The sequence below is a fragment of the Neolamprologus brichardi genome, chromosome 12 (assembly GCF_056152115.1).
Source record: "Neolamprologus brichardi isolate AB-2024 chromosome 12, ASM5615211v1, whole genome shotgun sequence".
NCBI lineage: Eukaryota > Metazoa > Chordata > Actinopteri > Cichliformes > Cichlidae > Neolamprologus > Neolamprologus brichardi.
Genome location: NC_142115.1, coordinates 32,663,600 through 32,687,500, shown reverse-complemented (window position 1 = coordinate 32,687,500; position 23,901 = coordinate 32,663,600). Strand labels below are relative to the sequence as shown.

Genomic DNA, 23,901 nt, shown 5'->3' with positions numbered 1-23,901 from the left:
CTTACTTATGTCATTAAATGAGTAATAATGAGTACAGAGATATCCCTGCCCCCACACCTCTGATACGGTTGTAAAACTATGTATGTGCTAGGCAAACAGCATGATTGGTTCATACTTTTCCCATTTAGGCTTTCAATTGTGTCTTTGCAGGGAGGGCCGGGGTATCGCTATCTTTAGCACTCGCGTTTTTAGCTAGCAGAGAGCATATGTATGGGGGAGAAACTTATGACCTCATTAAACACTTTCCTTATGAGCTTCCTGTTTCATTTTCAAGTGTAATTTAATACATTAGGATGACTTTTAGAAAAAACCATCATGATGTATTTAGAAAAAATTAGACAATAAAGCCGGATATGCTTTATCATTCCTCTCCCTTGAGATAATCAGATCCACTCCTTCATTGTTACATGACAGTTTCACAGAACTAAGATGATGCAAATTGAGAATTCATAATTCTCACAGATCAATGGGATAATGTCTTTTTTTAAAAGGTACTTTTATATGTAAAGAAAGATTTGAAATTAAATAGGATGCTAACTTGTGAGTGGTTGAGTGTCGTTTTCAGTTGTGGCTGCATAATAAGTTGACAGGATACAACTAAAGAAAGGTTCCCTACTGGATCTTAAAATGATTATTTTAGACAATTATTGTTTCCTGATGAAGTGACATCTAACCACTAACTTAAAAAGTAGCCATAGACAACCAGGATTAACTTTAGAGCTTAATTTCTTGAAAGCTAACACACTTGACATGTCTAGGTAAAACCGTTTCCTATGACTCACTGAGGCCCCCTACTGGAAGACTCACGCCAACTGGTAATAAAACACATCTGGTAATGAGCTTGCGTGTGAAGCGCGTGTGTGACACATCCAGGAGTATCATCAGCTGGATGACGTCCGTGAATGTCGTCATTGTGATTACACTATGAGCGAGCAGAGGGTGAACATAACAAGTCTGAGGGAAGTGGGAGGTGCATGCTGCATGTTATGGCCATCTAGAGCTAAACTGAGCTGAACTAATGGCTAAGCTGTACTGGTTTCATTATGATTGTTATTATGTGTCACTTTATAGAGTTCCGTGGAGGTTATTGTATGTAACTCTATACGTCATATGCTCTTAAGTTGAAATAATGTGTCATTTAATCCATTAGTTTATTATTGATTAGCTCTGACTGGAAGTATTTTATGTTTTTCTCAGTTTTATTTCATTCTAAGTCAAATCTTTTACATTTTTCAATAGGACTTAAATTTCTGTGACTCTCAACCAGTTGCTCTTAGAACTGAAGAAGCTTCTTGGATGAACTGTCTTCAACAAAATTAAAGAAGTCCAGTCATTTTTTAATATGTCACACAGAAATATTAATTATTCTAAACACAGAAACCTTTCTTCTATCAAAAATTGAATGTGGGAAAGTTTTGTCCAGGAAATTTCCACCTGGAAAGTTTTACAATTGTTGACTAACTAGTGAACAGTAAAATTTGAGGTTTTCAGCAGTGTGTTGCGAGTTATCATTTGAAAATGTGACACATATTTAAACATTGACTCACACTTATGTTTAACAGATTACAGCGTCAAATATTGCTTTCAGCTCTCTTAATAAGTTAATAAGTTTGATGGTGCTCTTGGAAAACTTTTAGATGTTGTTGGCTTTGAGCACAGCAGGATGCACGTCTTTGCTTCGGTGCATTAAATACCTAAATATTAACTACCTTTTTTCTCCTTTACTTTCATAGGTTTAACTTTATTTCTTTTTAGGTGTTACTGCTGCTATTGCTGTGCATCCATTACACATTGTGTGTCACTAATCACTCTCACTCGTTAATTATTCTTTATATTAACCTGCATTTGAAGCTACACTGCATCTTGTGCCTCTGAGGTCTCCACCATCAAAGGCTTTGAAACAGTAACATCAGGCCCAACCAACGGCATGGTTGGCCCGATAGGTGTTTATTACACAACCCTGTCTTTAAATGCGTAACAGGACCTGGTGCTATTAACCTTTCCTGCGTGTGTGTGGGTGTTTGCAGAGTTTCGTTCACCATCCCATATCAGCGGCTTGAACCGAACAGCCTCGATGAGCGGAGCCGACCGGATGGAGTCACTTTCGGTCAGCGGCAGCAACAGTCAGCTCAACAACAGCATCCCCATGCAGCAGTACATACCAGACTTCTACGTCCGAGCCCTCACTGACCTACAGTTTGCCAAGGTTGTTTTTTTTTTCTTACCTCCAAATTAACAATCAAGGCCTTAACATGATCTTTCTCCAGGGACTAGAAACCTTTAGGGGAAGTCTTTCCGCCATAAGGACCAGAGTCTAAATTATGTTTTAGAATTCCATTTATTTACTGAACTTTTTAACCAGTTCATGGGGAGTGGGTTTGAACAAGCCTTTCCAAAGTTTATGCAGGATTTATGGTCCTGTGTTGGTTACTATCTTTGGCTATCTAAATAGTGGTCATTCAACCAATGCAGTAGCTTCAGAACATGATGGTGCTATGAACTGTTATCTCTGTGAAGGTTCTCAGTCATCCAGGTCATCGTAGTCTACGGAGCTTGGAAAGAAAAGCGTCTGGACTTCTTTAAGTTGCTTGAAGACGTTTCACCTCTCATCCGAGAAGCTTCTTCAGTTCTAAGGTCAAATGGTGGAGAGTCCCAAAACTCCTAAACACAGACTTAACAATGTGGTGTTTGCTGTACAGTGCAGTGAGGAATGCCCAGACCTCTACATTGGAGAGACCAAACAGCCACTTCATAAACGTATGTCACAACATAGAAGAGCCACCTCCACGGGACAACACTCGGCGATCCATCTGCATCTAAAGGGCAAAGGTCACTCTTTCGAGGATGCCAATGTTCACATTTTGGACAGAGAGGACAGATGGTTTGAAAGAGGAGTGAAAGAAGCCATCTATGTCCACTGTGAGCGACCATCTTTGAACAGAGGCGGTGGTTTATGACACCAACTCTCTGCCATCTATAATCCAGTTTTGAGATCCCTTCCCAGACGCCTTAACGCCCACTCACATCCTGGGCCATCTGACCTCAGGAAATCACATGATAGGGTGGGGCCAGGTTTCACAATGAGCTCACCTGAAACCCTGGCTGATTGTGACCCACACCCATTTTCACACTTTGGCTCATATGATTAGTTAGAGGATCATTAGGGGGTCCATTGTACCTCTCGGTGTGTCACTCCCACAGAGCTTAAATCTGGGACTCTCCACCATTTTGACCCTAGAACTGAAGAAGCTTCTCGGATGAGAGGTGAAACGTCTTCAAGCAACTTAAAGAAGTCCAGGTGCTTTTCTTTCCAAGCTCCTTAGACTATGACTATGAATTCTTACTGGGTGAAAAGCTTGCTGAACAGGAAAAGGGGTTGAAGAGGAAGAAATGCATCAAAATCATATATTAGAAGCAAAGACTGTAACCGCAGTGGACACTTTTAAACGGTTGGTTTCGCATCACTGCAAAGAAATCTATCATAAATATTTTCTTCTCTGCAGAACAGACCAAGCTAAAGGACCTACACCAATACAGTGAATGAAATGAGCTTATGTTACCAGTTTTTCTGGAGATTTGTGACATTGCTGACTGGTGATGGTAAACAGCTACAATATGTAGACATGGGTCTATGAAGCTCTCAAAAGTGTAGGAGCTCTGGGAACTAGTGCTGCAAATAGTTCTGATTTCTATATCAGGTGGCATTTAAAATAAAAATAAGGCTTTGACCTATCAGCGAAGCATTGCACTTGATTTACACTCGCCATTATTGCCTTCACAAACAGATGTGCATGCAAGAAGTGACATCACAGCTGCTGGAATGGTGTCTTTGGTGTCGTTTTTTACTACTTTTACTTCTCATGCTCCTCTCAGTTCTGATTACCTGGTGCAACCGACACACATGTGTGATTGTGTGGGTCTTTACCAGCATTTCAATGGAGTTCAGAGATTCCCAGTTGATACAGATGGATTTGAGCGTGCAGCTTTCTTTGCAGAAGACTCCAGCAAGTGTGGTGAACGATGGCAGTGCTGTGGTGATGTCCCACAATCAATATAGTGATAGGGAAAAAGTCTAACAGATGGACTGACCAGAAACATACAGTGGGGCAAAAAAGTATTTAGTCAGCCACCGATTGTGCAAGTTCCCCCACTTAAAATGATGACAGAGGTCAGTAATTTGCACCAGAGGTACACTTCAACTGTGAGAGACAGAATGTGAAAAAAAAATCCATGAATTCACATGGTAGGATTTGTAAAGAATTTATTCGTAAATCAGGGTGGAAAATAAGTATTTGGTCACCTCAAACAAGGAAAATCCCTGGCTCTCACAGACCTGTAACGTCTTCTGTAAGAAGCTTTTCTGTCCCCCACTCGTTACCTGTATGAATGGCACCTGTTTGACCTCATCATCTGTATAAAAGACACCTGTCCACAGCCTCAACCAGTCAGACTCCAAACTCCGCCATGGCCAAGACCAAAGAGCTTTCGAAGGACACCAGGAAAAGAATTGTAGACCTGCACCAGACTGGGAAGAGTGAATCTACAATAGGCAAGCAGCTTGGTATGAAAAAATCAACTGTGGGAGCAATCATCAGAAAATGGAAGACATACAAGACCACTGATAATCTCCCTCGATCTGGGGCTCCACGCAAGATCTCATCCCGTGGGGTCAAAATCATCATGAGAATGGTGAGCAAAGATCCCAGAACCACACGGGGGGACCTGGTGAATGACCTGCAGAGAGCTGGGACCAAAGTAACAAAGGTCACCATCAGTAACACACTACAACGGCAGGGAATCAAATCCCGCAGTGCCAGACGTGTTCCGCTGCTGAAGCCAGTGCATGTCCAGGCCCGTCTGAAGTTTGCCAGAGAGCACATGGATGATACAGCAGAGGATTGGGAGAATGTCATGTGGTCAGATGAAACCAAAGTAGAACTTTTTGGTATAAACTCAACTCGTCGTGTTTGGAGGAAGAAGAATACTGAGTTGCATCCCAAGAACACCATACCTACTGTGAAGCATGGGGGTGGAAACATCATGCTATGGGGCTGTTTTTCTGCCAAGGGGACAGGACGACTGATCCGTGTTAAGGACAGAATGAATGGGGCCAAGTATCGTGAGATTTTGAGCCAAAACCTCCTTCCATCAGTGAGAACTTTGAAGATGAAACGAGGCTGGGTCTTCCAACATGACAATGATCCAAAACACACCGCCCGGGCAACAAAGGAGTGGCTCCGTAAGAAGCATTTGAAAGTCCTGGAGTGGCCTAGCCAGTCTCCAGACCTCAACCCCATAGAAAATCTGTGGCGGGAGTTGAAAGTCCGTGTTGCTCGGCGACAGCCCCAAAACATCACTGCTCTTGAGAAGATCTGCATGGAGGAATGGGCCAAAATACCAGCTACTGTGTGTGCAAACCTGGTAAAGACCTATAGTAAACGTTTGACCTCTGTTATTGCCAACAAAGGTTATGTTACAAAGTATTGAGTTGTATTTTTGTTATTGACCAAATACTTATTTTCCACCCTGATTTACGAATAAATTCTTTACAAATCCTACCATGTGAATTCATGGATTTTTTTTTTCACATTCTGTCTCTCACAGTTGAAGTGTACCTCTGGTGCAAATTACTGACCTCTGTCATCATTTTAAGTGGGGGAACTTGCACAATCGGTGGCTGACTAAATACTTTTTTGCCCCACTGTACATTTCCTTGCAGCGTCAGGGAAAAACATTTCATCACACACAGCAAACAAAGGCAATGATTCACTTTAGCCTCTTTGTCAGTAAAGAAGTACAGAGTTTCCTGGATAAATCACCTGCACTATCCTTACATTGATCCAGTTAGACATCACAGTGACGTTATCCTGTGACGCATGCTGGACTGAAAGTGAACAATTTCTTGTAAAGTCAGACAGAAATTCTGTTTAAAATGCAGGCACACCTTTGGTCTTTAAAATTGACATTTCTAGGACATACAGTTCTGAAAAGCTTTGTTGGCATGCAGTTTTAAAAGTACTCAGTAACTGCTAGAAATACAACTGTGCAGGTGTTTGCTAACATATTAAGAATGATAACTATTCTCATTATCCCTCGTTTTTTCAGATCACACGAGCTCAGTACCAGAACGGCCTGATGGCATCTCGCCTGGACAGCACGCCGCAGTCCCCCGAGAGCAGCCACAACACTATTCGCATGGATCAGACGCCTCCCACCACCATCGGTAACACCACCATTACGGACCTGGGAGCAGACTCCACCCCTACGGAGAACGGCCCGGACGAGACGACGCTCCTCCTCCTCAACGAGCAGAACTCGCCACACACAGGCAACCACCACAGCCCGGTGGAGAACAGAATCTGACAGCCTCCACTGGTACCAGCCCTCCATACTCCTACATTGGCCCACGTGCACTACTACGCCCGGTTGTATGCCGAGGAGGGGAGGATTGTGTGTGAGTGCGCGTGTTTGTGTGAGTGGGAATGCAGGCACAAGCTGATGAGGCCCAAAGAGTCAAGCCACGTGCATACTGTGTAAATATGCAAAGATTAAACACACACACACAATCGCGAACACACACTGATGAGCCAAAACATTTTGACTGTGCTTAAAAAATGAACAGGATATTTCCGGCCATAATGTTTGGGCTCATCGGTGTACACACACATACCAAAGTCTCCACACCTCTGCCGATCGATGGAAGTTTAGCGACAGAAACGCGTATCGCGTCAGTGTTTGCACATGCCTCTTGATCTGAAGGACCTGTTCGTCTGGACCAGAAAGCTCCTCCATTTCTCGTTCAGAGGTGTTACCGATTATTTAAGTGCGTGTGGTGTAGTGTGTGTGAGAAAGAGTGTGCGTTGCTTCTAAATCACTGTCCCTAATCAGAGACTCAGGGAGACTCCGCCCTCCTCCTCATTTCCGGATGTACGTAAAAGCAAGTGTGGTCGAAAGCCCCCAAACCAGCCCATCGCCGCATGTGTAGCAACCTGCATCCCCCTCCTCCATACAGCTAGAGGACAAAGACGACCCGAGCATGTCTGCGGAGTTCACACAAAGTAATACGTGTACCATAGAAATTTATAGTGAGATATTTATTGGGGGGATTTTGTGGTTAAATGAGGATGGGGATGGGGTGGATTTCTATCTATAGAGATATATTTTCTCTTCCTTGTTTCCTGCATAGAAACAGCTGGTAGCCCAGAGCCTTTATCCCAGAGTTGTTAAGAGATTTGCCGCTGATAGACCACCAGTCTGTATTGTGAACTAGACAATCAACATGAATATTTTGAATGTGTTAAATTAATTATGTAGGGTACGTTAACCGTGGCTGCCCTGCTCTCCAAATGCCATATCTGTGTCACCTTTAATTATGTTCCTCCGAGGACAGACGTGGAGTTTCTAGATGGGTTGCAGAGACGAAGGCGTTCGAGAGCAAAGAATCCTTTCCTACTTTTTTTTTGTTTTGTTTTGTTTCTAAAGACGATGGGTAGTCTGTGTCTGTGCGTGAGTTTGCCTGTACGAGACCAAAACTGGCCATCATGAGACTTGTTGGGAGCAGAAACCAAAAGTGAGACGCTTGATCACCTCCTGACTGGAAAATACTTTAAGAGATCTGAGAGTTTATTTATTGAGTTTAATGTCTGTGTATGCGTGTATATATTCGTGTTGATTTGAAGGGGAGAAAATGCAATTTTATTTCACCGTTTTGGGAGATTTTACATGTTAAAGTGTTTCTTTCCATTCAGTGATTATGTTCGGGTTTCCTTTTTGTTTTTAATGTAGGAAAAGGGGGGTCACTCTAACATCGTTTTTGTATTTGTGTCTCCAAATGCAACATTAGCCACATTCTGTCAGTTTTTTTTTGTTTGTTTGTGTGTTTGTTTGTTTTTTGGTTATATTTTACCAGTTATATTTTACTGTACGCTCAGACAACGTCTTAAAGGAGAATCTGAAAATCTTTTTCTTTCCCTGAACTCTAACAGGAGCACAGCCGTGTTTCGTGGGTATTTTTTTATTTTGTGATACTCTGCTGCTTTTAAGACACCCGTTGTAGAATTTTATTTCCACACTAACAACTACATGTAACAGATGTTCACTTTTTGGTACTTTTTATTAGGCTATACCAGGGGTCGGCAACCTGCGGCTCTTTAGTCCTTATACTGCGGCTCCGCGTGGTTTGGGAAAATAAATTAGTATTTAGCTGAAGTGTATTTTATTTATGTTAGTTATTTTTAACTTGTAGTTCTAAATTGGAATATTATTGTGATATTGAAATATAAAAATAAAATTATATTCTATTATTTTTTCATCGCTCAAAATAAGTGTCACACTCGCGGAAGCCAGTATACCCACCGTAACGCCGTGCATTTATCGAGACTTTCAACCCCAGGCAGGCCAATTATGGATCTTCGGATCCACATTATGTCAGCGGCTGTTCTCCACCGTGAACTATGTTAAAGACAAACACCGCTCACGCCTGACAGATGACGGCTTACAGTCCTGCGTAAACTGACGTCGTACAGCCCCGATTAGCAGACGCTGTGCGCAGAGGTTCGGAACCATAAGTCTTATTGTAAACATATCACGGCAGACCTGACGATGTTTGCATGAACACGCTTTTCAGCATCTCGTTATTGACCACTTTTCACACACGGTTGCTGTACGCATACAGCCGGCTGTAGCTTTTCACCTCACAGCCCGACATACACCAACAACAACACAACAGCACAGATAGCGCAGACGTAAAGGCAGCGAGGCATGATTGCGGGTGTGGCTCAGTTGCATCCGCCTCCCCTGCAGCGGCGCTGCAGACCACGCCCCGCCGCACGCATTAACCTGGTAAAATACATATTTAGGCAGAATTTTGCAAATATCTATTTTTCATTTTTCAGCAGCATAGTGCTTTTTTACCAATTATTTTTTAAAAGTCAGGTCAAGGCTCCAAAAGCCCAAAGGCGATATAAGGGTGGTGGCTGACAACAGTTTTTTTGTTTGCTACATGGATCATTTTAGTTCAACTGGGTGTCTTTCCTTTTGTTATATTTCTTTAAGAGTTCAAAATGTGTTGATTACATAAATAAAATGTAATTTTCTCTGTAGCACTTCATGGATTTCATAAGTAACACACCTTAGTTGTTCACACAAAGCATAAAAGTAAAAAACAATATATACAGTGTTATCTTCATTTTAGATGTCAAAATGTATTTGCGGCTCCCAGTGTTTTCTTTTGCGCGGAAACCGAGTCCAAATGGCTCTTTGGATGTGAAAGGTTGCAGACCCCTGGGCTATACTTAAAAGATGGTCATAGCCTTTAGGTTTGAAACATGAGCCCAATGTGGAAGTGCCTTAATCCTGTGTTCTTTCTAATGGCCAGCAGGGGGTGACTTCTCTGGTTGCAAAGAAAATGTAATTATATAAAAGTTTATGAGGAAATGAATCTACTTTAAGACCACAGCAAAAAGGTTCCTTTTGAGTTTGCAGTCTGAATTGCCAGTTTCACTTTTTTATTTAGTGTAATTTGATGTTTGTTTAGTTAAACAAGGTCCCAATTAGAGTAAAATTGTGAATGCATTAGCTCATGGCTGTCTTTTGATAAACAAGTTGGCAGTCCTTGAGCTTGCAGTTCCTCCAGTTGTCAACAGCAAAAATAAATGCACAACTTCGATGAAGATGATATAAAGGTTATGGTTGCACCGCCTTTACTTTTTCTGTCATCTTTGAGTAGCAAAGTTTTTTTTTTTTACAAGCAACAAGTTTCCAGCTTTGCTCTAAAAGATGTGACCAAGTCTTCTGGGATATGCAGGACACCAGGAGTATGATACGAAGCAAGCTAAAGAAAAGATGATCACGAGCTGGTGTTAATTTAAAAAAAAAAAAAAAAATTCTTTTATTGTTGCGGTTTTTGAGATCAGGAGCATTAACATAACACCCAGCAGCAAAAATGATTTTGAAATTTGAATAAATTAGTATTACTACATCTACTACTACTTGTTTTCTGGACGAGGAAAATCTGAAACCAAAAGCATTTCCGTTATTGTGGAATTTCCTGTCTTGTTGAAGTGATGCGAGTGAGTTTCAGCGGTGGTGGGAAAGGCCAGAGAGGTCAATAAATTTCCAAAACTTCAGCAAGTGCAGCACATGATTAGAATTTTAGTGTTTTTAGAAAATAAACATTTTTGATGTAGTTACGTGTAGTTGACTTAATGTTGTTTCACAAATTATTATTATTTTATTTCTTTCACCAAATACAAAAGTGATCCTCTAACACATAGGTGTCAAACTCTGGCCCGCGAGCCAAATTTGGCCCGCAGCCTAATTACATTTGGCCTGCGAATCCATACCGAATTACTATTAGAGCTGGCCTACTGGTGTTATACAGCTAATATATATATTGTTTAGTATTAACCTTTGCTTGTTCCATATTCAGTTTTTCAGCAAAACATGTTTGAGTCCATAAGAAAAGATTCATTCTTATATCTGGAGGAAGTTTTTTTTTTCCAATAAATATTAACGTTAGCCTGCGACTTTGTTCCAGTTTTAAATTTTGGCCCACTGTGTATTTGAGTTTGACACCCCTGCTCTAACATTTCAATGTTAGATGATGCATTTTATGTCTCAGTTGGCAAACCTGCAACCTTTTGCACCAAACTAGATGCTTTGTGAGTGTGACTTGTATATTTGAATCATTTATTTGGCAGGTTTAATTGCACGTTACTGCCTACCAAAGACTAAAGTACAGCACTGATGCTGCTTATAAAGAGGCTGTGGCTGTTGGCTGGCATTTTCTGTGCAAATATTGCAGCTAAACAGTTTTGGGGAAATGCATTTCAAGCAGGCTGTGAATGTATTTGAGCACATGGAAATATATTTAGAAGGGAAATGAGTGAGATTTTTCATCTTTTTTTCACACTTAAAATGCCACTAGATAACGCTAATGGGAAAGATTGTCAATAAATGGTAACCGAAGTCATCTATTTAATTATTCATCAATCAACTATCCAGTTTAGTTGACACCAATTGAAATCAAATAGTGAAAGAAAACCAGCAGCCCCTCCAATGCTTCAATGACAAACCCCAGTGAGTAAACACTAGTTCTACTTTTGAATCTGCATTAGCTTCATGTGCTCATGTTTTACTCCGTTTCCAAGAAATGTTTGTATTTCTTGTCTTTTAAGCAACAAGTAAGAATTTTGCAAGTGACAAAGATTCAAAGAGTCCACGGTTTTTGTGGTTTAAAAACAGAAGCAGCACACAACACACAGTTGTGTCACAATGCTGCCAGTAACCCGAATTTCATAATCATGTTATCACTGACTTCATCAAGTGACTGCAATAATTTCACTCCCCTGTCCGCACAGAAGCTAAAGGACTTTCTCGCTGCTGTGTTGGCTTCACTACTTTCTAATGACTGTATTTTTTCGTGTGTTCATTCCTGTTTTTCTTTTTTCTTCCTTGTTTTTTACTTAAACACCACAGAGACACACGCAAACACACACTCCTATTTCAAAGGACTGTATATTTTTTTTCCATGTTCATGTTGGAGTGGCCCCCCATCCCACACCCCCTGCTTTAAATTGTTCTGGGTTTGGGTTCATTATGGTGCACGTGAATGTGTTTGTCAGTGCCTATATAATGTTTTTTTTTGTTTGTTTTTTTTGTACCTCAGAACACTGTTAGTGATTATGGTAATAACTTTTTTTTTTTTTTTGTCTCGAGTTAAATTTGGGAACAGAGTGAATGGAGCGACTGGCATTTGGGAAAAAATACTGATTGTCCTTCATTCTCTCTGGCATGCTTTAACTTAAAAATATAAATAGACACAAGGTGTAAATACTGTTTTATAATTTCTGTCTTAATGAGTTTTGAAAATGAAGAAAGTTATTAATAAACCTGAGATATATTTCTCTACAGAGCTTTGTGATTGTCTTGTTTTGTTTCGTTTTCTTTCTGGGGCTGATCTGACATTTATTTCCCAATAATGGACACATACAATACTACGCTTATTAGTCCTCTATACTGTTTAAAGCTATAAATATATTTAATGCAAATCTAATTTTTCACCACTGACTCACAGATTTTACTTCTTGTTTTTGATAAAAACAAAACATTGCCTCAGCAATCAAACACGTATTCCTCTAGCTCAGAGGTTCCCAAAGTGTAGGGCCCACCCCCTAGGGGGGGCGCGGTATGAAAAGAAAAAAAAAAAAAAAAAAAGGAATACTTGGACACTGCTAGCGTAATGGACAGGTTTTTGACGGGGCTCCCACACAAACGCAAAGCAGGATATGAAGCATCGCCAAATATGTTTCCAAACCAACTTCCTTCTAAGCCAAAGACAAGAAAATATGGTGAAGCATATCTTCCCTTTGGCTTCACCTGCACAAATGCCAAGGTAGGTCTCCCCTGCAGAATCAGTTTTCCCTGCGTCGGGAGCAGCGCTGGGCTCTCCAAATCACGGACAAACAGTATCCCACATTCTTGATTTTTAGTTCACAAACACTTCTTGACTAACTACTCCTGACGTTTTGGAGATGTTAGCTCCTTATACAGTAAAGTTACAGCGGGATACAAATAATATCAGGCTGATCCTGCCTCAATTTGTCCCGCGGTTCACATCCCGGACAAACATTATCCCACAGTTGTTTATGTTTTTAAACCCATTTTGCACAGAGAGGCATTTTTTGAAAAATGTATTGATAGCAATGTTGAATATTAGTTATTAGCCATAAACCATGAAACAATTGGAAGAAAATTCTATTTTTGGAACCTTTTGATCTCATACAAAAAATAAATAAATATGAATTTGCATAAAGAAATTCACATTTGTATCGTATTTACTACATCAGGCCTTTAGTATTTAAAATGCATTGTGCATTTTTTTAATTAAATTTTTTCAGGAGGAAGAAATCAAACTGATGATGTAGAAGTCTTAAAAACCTGCATTTCAAAAATGATACACTTGGTTTTGAATGGTTGAAATATGGTGCATCATTTTTACAATAATTCCAACTAGTTTTCAGAGCTTTCAGAAGCACAAGTCTGGATTTATCACATCTGCATCTGATGAGTAGAAACGCGAAGAGAAGAATAAAACCAAAGAGCCCTTTGTGGTATTGGTCACCATGTTTTGTTCTTCTGACTTGGAGAGAAATTAAATGATCATTAGTTGAAGCCACAATAACACTCAAAAAATCATTCTTTTCCATCACAAACAGAGTTAGACTTTGGTTTGAGTAAAATGCAACTAAAACATGTAAAAACAAAGTTTTACTTTAATAATTAATCATTTTACATGAGTGAAACTCCACTTTATGCCAATGTAAAGACATTTAACTACACGATCCTTGATTGTGTTTCTTAGCCTTTTGTGTGACACCCCTGCTCTAGGCTAAACTCTCAAACTATTACTAATGTAGTCTTAAAATATGAAACAACACAGGAGATAGCGCTTACAAATTACAGAAAATACTCTGCTTAATAGCAAATTCAATACAGTTCAGACAAAATTGCCCCCATGGTGATTAATCTGTAGACAAACAAAATGAGACAGAAAGACACACACCAGGCTGTCAGGAGGTTATTCATTTATACAGAGTGGCCTACTGTTCCCTCTCACTCCCAACTTCATTCAAGTGTTCAGCTGGAAAAAACTGGTTCTGCCCAGTTCGCTGTTTATTGCTTGTAGCCGCGTCACTCTCAACGGCAACACTTCAGCATCTCACCACATGCCAAAACGTTCACCTTTGAAGAATGCTGTTCGCTTTGGATGTACCTATACACACCTGATTCACCCAGGCTATGGTGCGCGCACACACACATTCTCGTTTTGCTACCTTAGTGAGGACATCTAATTGACCATAACATAATTGGAGCCCTGACACTAAAACCAAATTTTCAGTTTAAAAATGCCTTCAAGCTCGTGAAGACAGGCACTTTTGTCCTCATAAGTGACTGTTGGTCCCCACAAGTATAGTAACGTTCCAATTTTTGGTCCCCACAAAGATGTCTAAACAGGCACACACACACACACAGATCACCTTTTTTGTGCAGCTACTTGAACATAAAATCTGAGTCACTTCTTCTCCAAAAACACAGTTTGTTGTTCCACTTCTAAACGCATGAATATATGGAAACTCAAATAAAGTGTCCTATATTGCTAATCTCATATAATACTCCAGCATTTATTAGTATTTATCTTTTTAATGATTTTTCTTCAAGATGATCAGTGATATTTTCAGGTCAGAGCTTTTAATGTTGTGGCTAACCGGTATTGATGAAAGAATACATTTTCCCTTTTTTATTAAACGACCAATAGAATTACACTGAAACCATACTGAATTGGTGTCTAATGTCTTTTAAACGTAACCTTGTTAGGTCAAATCATCCACTCGGTTTTTGTTCTGGTATTCCTAAGTTTCCTGGAAGGCTAATTACTTTGTGGTGAGCCTGTTGAGGCTTGAAATTTTCCTCTTCCATGTAGTTCACCAGTCATCTGTTGTACACAAGCACTTAATTCTAATGATTATCTGATGTTTCCTGTTGCACCGGTAGTGGGAGAAAAATTTCCCTTAGGGGTAAGGCTTTGGAAAGGCAGTGATGAAGAAAGAAGGTTTCAGCTGATGAATGAGTCAACATACTTCTAATTCCTGTGTGAAAACTTAAAGTCTAGAAATTGAGGTTAAATTTGTTGGAGCATTAAAAAGAGCCCAAGAGCGTCTTATAACTAAAGTCTGATGTTGTCAATTCTAATGAAGATGCAGTCACTTTGGAAACATGAGAGAAAAGCTTCTTTTGTTTTAAACTTGATTCATTTGCATAAACACTGATAGGACATTTTTTTGAATTTTATATTGTCATTTTTGCAACATTACATGGTATTGCTACAATGGAAATACATTAATAAAGTAGTTGGAGCTGTGTCACCTCGAACACTATTTAAGTAGATTACGTACAGTGGCTGTAGACTAGATTTTACTGGAAGTTGCTTATATCTTTTTCTTTCCTCCTTCCTTGTTGGTGTGAAATGATTCTGAGAAGTTGTCTAATACAAGAGATTATCAGCTGAATCTGATACTGAAGCATGGATTACACACTCGTCTGTACTGTCCGTTGTTTGTTATTGCTAGAGCGTGCTGTATTATGTAGGATTGATGTGAGTCAGTTCTGAAGGAAGTAGAAGGCGGATTGAATTTCAAACCGGAAAAATTCCAAAGCTACTGGCTGTGTCAACACCAGGAATTTTAATTGTGAAAATAGCCTAAGGGAATAATGTGATCTTGTATAATAGAAACAGTATCAGGTCTGATACATCACCTAGACCTGCTATTAGAAGGTGGAGAAAGGAGACGAGTAATGATAGCTATGGGGCAAACCTCATCGTAATGTCATTAGCCGTAGTGTGCCAACAGAGATTTCTGGGTGATTGCAGTTCCACTGTGATGCAATCAAACCCGTGTTGCAGTCAAACTCAACTGGCTATATCTGGTGTGCTCAGGAAGAGTCCGTGACCAAAAAAGGAGTTTGTGTTGGAAAATGTAGCAGCATGTGTAAACACACTTGTTGCCTAATGTAGTTTGAATTATCACTGATAATAAATTACCAGCAGTCTAAATACTTTATATGTTGTCTAGGAGTTAATTTAACAAAACCCTACACCAGGGCTGTCAAACATAAGGCCCGGGGGCCAGAATCAGCAGAGCAAACATTCCAGTCCGACTCATTGGAAATGCTGTAAAAAAAAAGTTAAAGGATTGCATAGATTTTGAACTTTTTACTATATTTTAATACATTTTACAGCTTAGAGTGGCTGGAGGAACAATCTAGTGATCAAGTAGCAAAATAAAAAAAATATACATATATTTCTGAAAATGTCGTGTTTTTTAAACTACTCTGCCACAGAGGCTTATAGCGTTTGCCGACACAGCAATGCTGTTGAACAACCTCTTTTTTTTGGACATCAGGAACATCAACAACTAATAACATGCAGTCATTCGGAAATTGCCCTTGGGTGAATGGCTTTCCTGCTTTGGCGATTGATTCACTAACTGCATAACTTCCTTCAACAGCAGCATCAGTGTCCTTAATGGCTTTGTGGAGAAGTTCTTGTTTCTTCCTTTTGCTGCTCAGCTAGTTTTTTCCTGTCATTGATTATATTCCTTCAGTATGGCAAGTTATACATAAGGCAGCTCGCACTTTCACCAAACTGCAATGTCCATCTTTCTTGAACTTTCCGGTCTTGGTCTGTCTGACATGTCTGATTTTGCTGCCGCCTACTTTGATGACATAGTCATTTTCAGTTCTACCTGGGAAGAACACCTGCAACACCCGGAGAAGGTATTGGCGCGTCTTCAGTCTGCAGCATTGCCGGTAAATCCAGCTAAGTGTAACGTTGCCAAGGCTGAACCTGAGTACCTTGGGTTTGTGATTGAAAATGGAGTGATAAAACCTCAAGTCAATAAAGTCACCGCCATAGAATCCTGTCCCTTACAAGAAACCAGAAAACAGCTGAGATCATTTTTGGGTATGGCAGGATTCTGTCACCGGTTTATCCATCATTACTCTGCCAGGGCAGCTCTTCTGACAGATCTGACTGGTTCCTGAAGTCCCAATAGGATCCACTGGATGGAGGAGGCTAAGATGGCTTTTCAGGACTTACGACAATCTCTGGATAAGATAAGATAAGATAAGATAAGATAAGATAAGATAAGATAAGATAAGATAAGATAAGATAAGATAAGATAAGATAAGATAAGATAAGATAAGATACGATACGATACGATACGATACGATACGATACGATACGATACGATACGATAAGATAAGATAAGATAAGATAAGATAAGATAAGATACGATACGATACGATACGATACGATACGATACGATACGATACGATACGATACGATACGATACGATACGATACGATAAGATAAGATAAGATAAGATAAGATAAGATAAGATAAGATAAGATAAGATAAGATAAGATAAGATAAGATAAGATAAGATAAGATACGATACGATACGATACGATACGATACGATAAGATACCTTTATTAGTCCCACAAGGGGAAATTTCATGTTAAGGCTGCCGACCTATTGCCCGCAATGGCGGCGCCATCTTACCCTCCAACCATACATACATTACACAAAAACATCACATGGGGAAGACAGGTCAGAGAGGTATAACAATGGAAAATGCACTACATGAGGAAAGATAAGGAGAAAAAAATAACTCCCCCCAGACTGAGCTCCAACAGGGAGATCAGTTTGAGAACAGAAAAAAACACCTCTGCACATAACACATGAAAAAACTCTTAATACACCAAAGAATCACATGACAAGCAACAGGGATGGGTAAAGGGTGAGAGACAGCTGATGTAGACAGTACATCCGGGCCTGCAGCCTATGCGCTGGTCTCCTTGATCCACCGTCAGCATCGGAAGGGAATAAGCGTCGAAGGCGTTTGGAGGGGGGATGAGTGTATGTCTGCATGTGTATATATATGTCTGTGTGTGTGTGTGTATATGTCCAGAGTTCAGCTGAGACAGTGTCCTTCGTCCTGCCAGGCTAAGTAAACAGTCTTCCAGCCAACCCAGGTGGCCTTGCATAGAATGGGAAGAACAGTCTGAACACAGAGCCCAGTCTTGCACAGCCCTGATTTTGAGAGACATTTCACTCTTCAGACAGATGCCTCCGAGAGAAGTTTGTGAGCTGTTCTGTTACAGGGACCGCTTGGAGAACGTCATCCAGTGGCCTTCATCAGCAGCAAGCTGTTTCTGAGGGAAGTACGATACTCAACCATCGAGAAGGAGGCACTGGCCATTAAATGGGCCCTGGACTCCTTTAGGTGTTATCTTCTGGGACAGATGTTCGTATTGGAAACAAGCCACAAGGCTCTTCAATGGATAGAGGAGATGAAGGACACAAACGTCAGGATCACGCGATGGTACCTTGCGATCCAGCAATTCCGATTCACCATCAACCACATGCCCAACAAGCATAAATGCACTGCAGACTGTCTCTCTCGCTGTCCCGGTGAGACATCCAAAGAGGGGGAGTGTGTGATGGCTGCAGTGACAGCCACACAGTGGTAATATCCACTAAGTATTAGTGTAGAGGCTTATACATAACACGACATTCACATTTTTCTTTCTTTAAATATAGGATTTAATTTACAGGATAATAAATAACTGGTTTTGGTTTAGAATTAATTCACATACTCGCATAACACTGTCTTCTAAAATATGTGCGCATGTTTTAGTTTATACTGTTATCAGAAATAACAAATATATTTAAAATAATCACTCCAGCTGTTAACACGTTTTTTAAAAGAAAAGAAATAAAAAAATTAGAAAGAATGAAGGCAGAAAGAGGCAAGAAAGCTGATTCAGCTGTTTTTTTGATTTTTCTTTTTCTTTATTTAGCAGCCAAATGAAAGGCCAAAGACACAGACAACGTAAATAAGACAACTGGACTGCATCATCCCATTTCCTGCAAATGTTTGTGAAGAAAATGTTTGTTTCTGTCCTGAACTGAAATTTTAGGGCACAGGAGGAAACAGACAGAACAGAAAACGGTCATTAAGTCCAACCAAAAAAAACACCTGGTAGAAGTTTGAGGCGCAGTACAGCGAGCTAAACGGACTCTATGAAAAAGACCAAAGAGAAGACAGGACTATACCTTATAAACACACTGAGTCAGTGGGGATGAGATGCAAGACAACTTCTACAGTGGAGTGGGGAAACGGCCAAACTGCACATGCAATACAGTATAAAGAAGACTCACACTAAACATAGCAGAGATAAAAAAGGACACTGGGACGCGTTGAGTAATAAAAGGATCAAAAACACATATCAAACAGATAAAACTACAGTTTTATGTGAAATTTAAACCGTTTTCAGCAAATCCATGCATGTCCTCACCAGAGATGGGCAGTAATGAGTAAAGTAAGGGATTACTATTGCAAAAACAGTAATTAGATTACCGTTACTTTCCCGTAGGAACGCTGCGTTACTGCGTTACTAAAACCGTGATTTTTTTGCGAGAATTTCTCATGACAGTGACGTAAGCAAGTGCGACGTTCCTAACAACAGCTGTGTGCAGATCAACAATGGATCACATATCGAGTGCGGGAGAGAGTATGAGCGTGCAGCGTTTAAAGCGTGGAAGTACTGACCTTACTTTGAGTTTGATTCCATAAAAAGTGACAAAAACATTAGTGTCCGTTGTGCGTGGGAAGAAAACTTCTTTTTACAGCGAAAACCCCCCCCCTAAACTTCCAAGCAAGCACCGAGTAGCTACGACGTAATGGGAAACTCACAGAGAAACTCGCAGATTCTTCCACTGACCGCTGCGGCACACCTGCACCAGGGTAAACCTCCGTCTACTCCACTCCTGCTTTACAGGTGAAAATAGAGCAAAAGGACGGCTAGTCTTTGACTTTATTTATTTTCTGCTGTGTTTTACTTGCATCTATTTGAAAGACTGAGTGTAAACACACAAAAAATATTTTATTTTATGTGCTGGAATGTGCAGAAAATAGGTTTAAATATTAAACAAATTTCTTCCAGTCAGAGAATGGTGCATATAATTTAATGTTTGCTTGAAGCATAAAGTTAAAAGATTAAAACTAATAAAACAAGTTTTAAAAAGAGACTTTTCCATTTGATTACATTTTGTATGATGGATTATGTAGAAAAAGTAGAATTGGGCTGAAAGATCTATCGCTTTATCACCTATTCAGGTTGTAAATCGTGTTGTCAAAAAGTAATTAATTACTTTTGAAAATAAGTAATCAGTAAAGTAACGGGATTACTTTTTTGGGGAAGTAATCAGTAATTAGTTACTGATTACTTTTTTCAAGTAACTTGACCAACACTGGTCCTCACACCCCCCACCCCTTCAATTTACCTTCCTTAACCCCTTACCCAACTGCAGATTGGATGGCAGTGAGCCTATCCCAGCTCACACTGGGTGAGACGCAGGGATAACACCCTGACACAGATAATCATAGACATTTACATCCAGTTTATGATCATGAGTTGACCATGTCTTTGGACTGTGAGAGGAAACTCCACAATTAGGATCCTCGAGATATAAACCAGCAATGCTGTCAGCTGCACTGCCTTTCACTTCCTATGTCAAAAAACATTCGAATGAAATCTAATATAATTTAGTGGAAGATACTTGTCTGGTTATCAAGGATCATATCCTCAAACTCTGTTTGTCAAAGTTTGTCATCTCTCTGCGTGTTTCCCTTTGATTTCATCATAAAGGAAATGAAAAAGCAAAGTGAAACTGCCAACCAGCAGCATAATGCTCGTTTGCTATAATTGCTTCCTCTAATTGTATTTATTTATTGCTTAATTTAGTCTCTTCTTCTTGGCTAATGGTACTGACTCACGGTCAGGATTTGTTTTTGCTTTTCTTGCTTTTTTTCCACCGTGATTTTCCAACAGTGTTCTTGTATGTCTCTGTAGGATTGTTTCTTTTTATTTTTTGGTTATCTGTCCCAGATCACACACACCGATTCATTTGGTTAGTAAGAAGAACCAGTGAAAATTCCAGGCTTTTATCTTTAATTGTTTTCAAGTTATTCACGTTGCCCCAGATTTCAATGTGCCGGAAAATAGCCTGAAAGCGGGTCAGCTGACCATTTAAAGATCTATATCTTGAAAAGTATTTGCTACATGAAGCTAGAATTTCACAGCATTCATTATATGCTTCCAAACTTTGGACCATAAAACCATTATCTGTCAAACGCTGATATTACTGAACCCTTTGTTACTGTTTTAATAGCCTTTATTTACCTTCAATATGCTCAAATCACCTCCTTAAAAATTCTGTTTTTAAAATCATAAATCTGGAGTCAAATGTGCCTATTATAGCTGCAAAACTAGTCACACAATGAAAACTTTTGTTTGGAGCTTATCGGAAGATCGTAGCATTTTTAAAGTTTACATGAAGCAACAGGATGTAAATATCATAAACAGTATATTTAAGTGGAGCCCTTCCCCTGCCAGGCACTTATAAATTACTCAGAGCTTTCAACTGTAACAACTATGCCTGACACGCTCGGCCAATAAAAAGGCTCTAAGAGCATGTGGCAGCAGGGTGTGGTTTTGGCTCACCTGCAGAGGAAGCACCAGGAGAAATAAACAACCTAACTAATCCACGTTAAACTGTATCTGACTGTATGTTGAGAATTCTTGCTATCAGCTTTGTAACACAAATAGCACCAGTTGCACTACACTTCCTATTTTTTTTTCCTCAAAAAATAACAGCAAAAACCCCACAGAGTGCTCAAATAAGTGAGAAAAAATAACAACTTTCAAACAAGTAAATGTTGGGTTTCATGTGACGAGCCATGCGCTTCATCGGCTTTCTGTACTTTCTGTTGTTCCCGCTGTGACTCCACATGACTTACACTTTTAAGATGCTGATATTACTCAACCCTTTGATACTGTTTTCATACAGGGCCAACAAAGAGTTTACAGATGCCAATCTTACACCTTTATTTACCTTCAGTATGCTTAAATCACCTCCTTAAAAAATCTGTTTTTAAAATCATAAATCTGGAGTCAAATGTAGTAACTAAAAAAAAAAAATAAACATACAGTTCTCAGTATTTTGTTGCTTGTTGAGTCTGCTTTGATTTGTGGGAGAGAGCGGTATAGCTTCCTCTTTTCAATATTGCATGTGAGGGTTTTCACACTGTTCATTGTAACTCTACTTCAAAAAAGGAAAAACATTGTTTTCCCCTTAAAAAATATAAATAACATAATTCAGTGATAGTTATAGTTTATTTATTGCTAGATACTAGGGGACCTGCAAACATGTCAGTGTAATTCCAGTATTTCATCACTGAAAGCCCAGGAGCTCCACTCCTTGTTTGGCTCTAGAAATTCCCCAATAGGAGGAGACGAGGGAGCGTATAAAACTCCTGCCAATCAGGTCAGTCAGACAACTGCTAACAAAGCTCACTGACACTGAACTGAACTACAGGTTTCAACAGGTAAGCTGACTCAATTTGTTGACAGTGTTAATGTGGAGCAGATTATAAGGAGGATCCTGTATAGAGTGTAGTTGTTTTTTGCTTAGGTTTCATTCATAGATCAAATTCACAAATCGGTGAGGCAAATGTCTATATTTCTTTAATGCATTATATAAAAATGTCATGTTTTTTTGGTTCAATAAGAAACAGAAATAAATAAAATAGCTGATAAAAAGGTAGAAGACATATTTAGGTAATGTGTGAGTGAATGAATGTGAGTATAATAGAAACTGTTTTTTTGGGCTTTTGCAGATCTTAACTCAGTAAAAGATGGACTTCAAAATGAGCTACGTGGCTGAGGAATGGAGCCTCAAGATGCCCAAGGGACTGGACTTGGAGGTTTTACATCATCCAGTGACAATGAAGAGTGTAGCCCACCTAATCATTGCCGTGAACCGGTTAATGACCAGCACGTCAGGGTCAGTGCTGAGCACAGACTTCCAGGATGAAAACCTGCTGCCCATCAGGGTGAAGAGCTTTTTGGAAGGTAATCACACAGACAAGACTTCATTTAAATAGTGGAAAAACACTGAACTATTATATTATATACTATTATCTATGTCTTTTCTCTGATCTAACTAAAGCCTTTGGTTTAAAACAGCATAACAACACAGTATTCAACCATGAATGTCTGTTTTTGTTTTCCTCAGAGGACAGTATAATAGCGAGGACAGGTCCACCACCTCAGTTCACCAGCAGGGGTGAGATTGAGTGCACTGTGACTGACAGCCAAAAGAGGAGCTTGGTTCTGGTCCAAAGCAGCATGGAGCTCCATGCAGTGATGCTGCAGGGAGGCAGTGATGACCGCAAAGGTAACTACATGTGACACTTAGACGTTTAAATAGTTTAAAATCATTAAAAATCATCATCCATCATCCATGTTGTTAGAAACATGAAGTAGAAAAGAACTAAAATGCCATAAAGTAGAAAGGATAGGTAGCTTGAATTTATTAAATTGATTCAATTGTGCCTCTAACATTTTCCTGCTTACGTACGCTGCCATGTTTTATTAAAATGACCTTGTATCCATCACTCTCTCCACAGTGCACTTGAACATGTCGACCTACGCGCACCCTACACCCATCGCTGAGACCAGGCCTGTCGCTCTGGGCATCAAAGGCACAAACCTCTATCTGTCTTGTCACGAGGATGACGACAATCCAGCCCTCCACCTGGAGGTAAACTTCTTTCAGGAATCTCACATGAAAAGCACACCATTTGTTATAATCTATAAGACACTGCACACATATAGATGAATTAATATTTGATATCAGGCCTAATTTTGTTGACTGAAACTCTCTGACATGGATGTTTGCTCTCCTCAGGAGGTGACGGATAAAAACAGTCTGACAAGGATAAGCGCTGAAAGCGACATGGTGCGATTTCTCTTCTATAAACGCGACACTGGGCGCAGCATCAGCACTCTCATGTCTGTCCGCTGCCCCGACTGGTACATCAGCACAGCGCAGGACGACGACCAGGTGGTGGAAGTGTGTCAGGAGACCGCCCCACGCTACAGAAGCTTCAACATCCAGCGCCAGAGTTAAAACCTATTAAGGATTCCCAAGATGAATTTTGGAGCTCTATTTGCGCTCCAGTTTGACCTTCTTACAGTATGTGCTAAGTACATAAATTGGAATAATGAATGATGTAAAGTTACATCACAAGGTAGCATCATTGTGCTCTCTGAGCATCTGGTGTGTATTTATGTATTTATTTATTTATTTTTATTTCCATTTTTATATCTTATGTCTTATTTTTCTTTAGATTTGATTGAAAGGTTTTTGATATGTGAGACTGAAACTTCACACCAGTCTTTTTATGTGTTTAAACTGTATACTATAAAAT

At 39.8% G+C, this 23,901-nt stretch overlaps 2 protein-coding genes across 4 annotated transcripts in view; both read left to right on the top strand.

Moving 5' to 3' along the window:
• The window catches only part of cnnm4b (cyclin and CBS domain divalent metal cation transport mediator 4b), a 55,275-nt gene extending 47,086 nt beyond the window's left edge, over positions 1 to 8,189 (top strand). The window contains exons 7-8 of one of the 2 annotated variants that reach the window (XM_087849406.1): positions 2,028 to 2,206; positions 6,106 to 8,189. In XM_087849406.1, the coding sequence (XP_087705532.1) occupies positions 2,028 to 2,206; positions 6,106 to 6,363 (437 nt within the window). In that variant the 3' untranslated portion in view covers positions 6,364 to 8,189. The remainder of the gene's footprint in view (positions 1 to 2,027; positions 2,207 to 6,105) is intronic. The other variant, XM_087849407.1, reaches the window with a different exon arrangement.
• A 5,939-nt stretch (positions 8,190 to 14,128) lies between these two features.
• Positions 14,129 to 23,600, top strand: LOC102793081 (interleukin-1 beta-like). Of its 2 annotated transcripts, none has more exons than XM_087848779.1 (5): positions 14,129 to 14,152; positions 22,345 to 22,540; positions 22,704 to 22,865; positions 23,098 to 23,231; positions 23,379 to 23,600. In XM_087848779.1, the coding sequence occupies exons 1-5, from the start codon at positions 14,129 to 14,131 to the stop codon at positions 23,598 to 23,600; spliced, it is 738 nt and encodes a 245-aa protein (XP_087704905.1). The 2 variants fall into 2 exon arrangements, with proteins under 2 accessions (XP_087704905.1, XP_006797734.2); XM_006797671.3 differs by lacking the exon at positions 14,129 to 14,152 and adding an exon at positions 21,976 to 22,014 and having other exon boundaries at positions 22,306 to 22,540.
• Positions 23,601 to 23,901: the final 301 nt, after the last annotated feature.

Coding starts and splice junctions, on each gene's coding strand:
- LOC102793081 (XM_087848779.1), top strand. CDS start 14,129: ATGGAAACTCAAATAAAGTGTCCT. Junction 14,153..22,344: donor AAACTCAAATAAAGTGTCCT/ATATTGCTAATC, acceptor AAAATGAGCTAC/GTGGCTGAGGAATGGAGCCT. Junction 23,232..23,378: donor ATCCAGCCCTCCACCTGGAG/GTAAACTTCTTT, acceptor TGCTCTCCTCAG/GAGGTGACGGATAAAAACAG.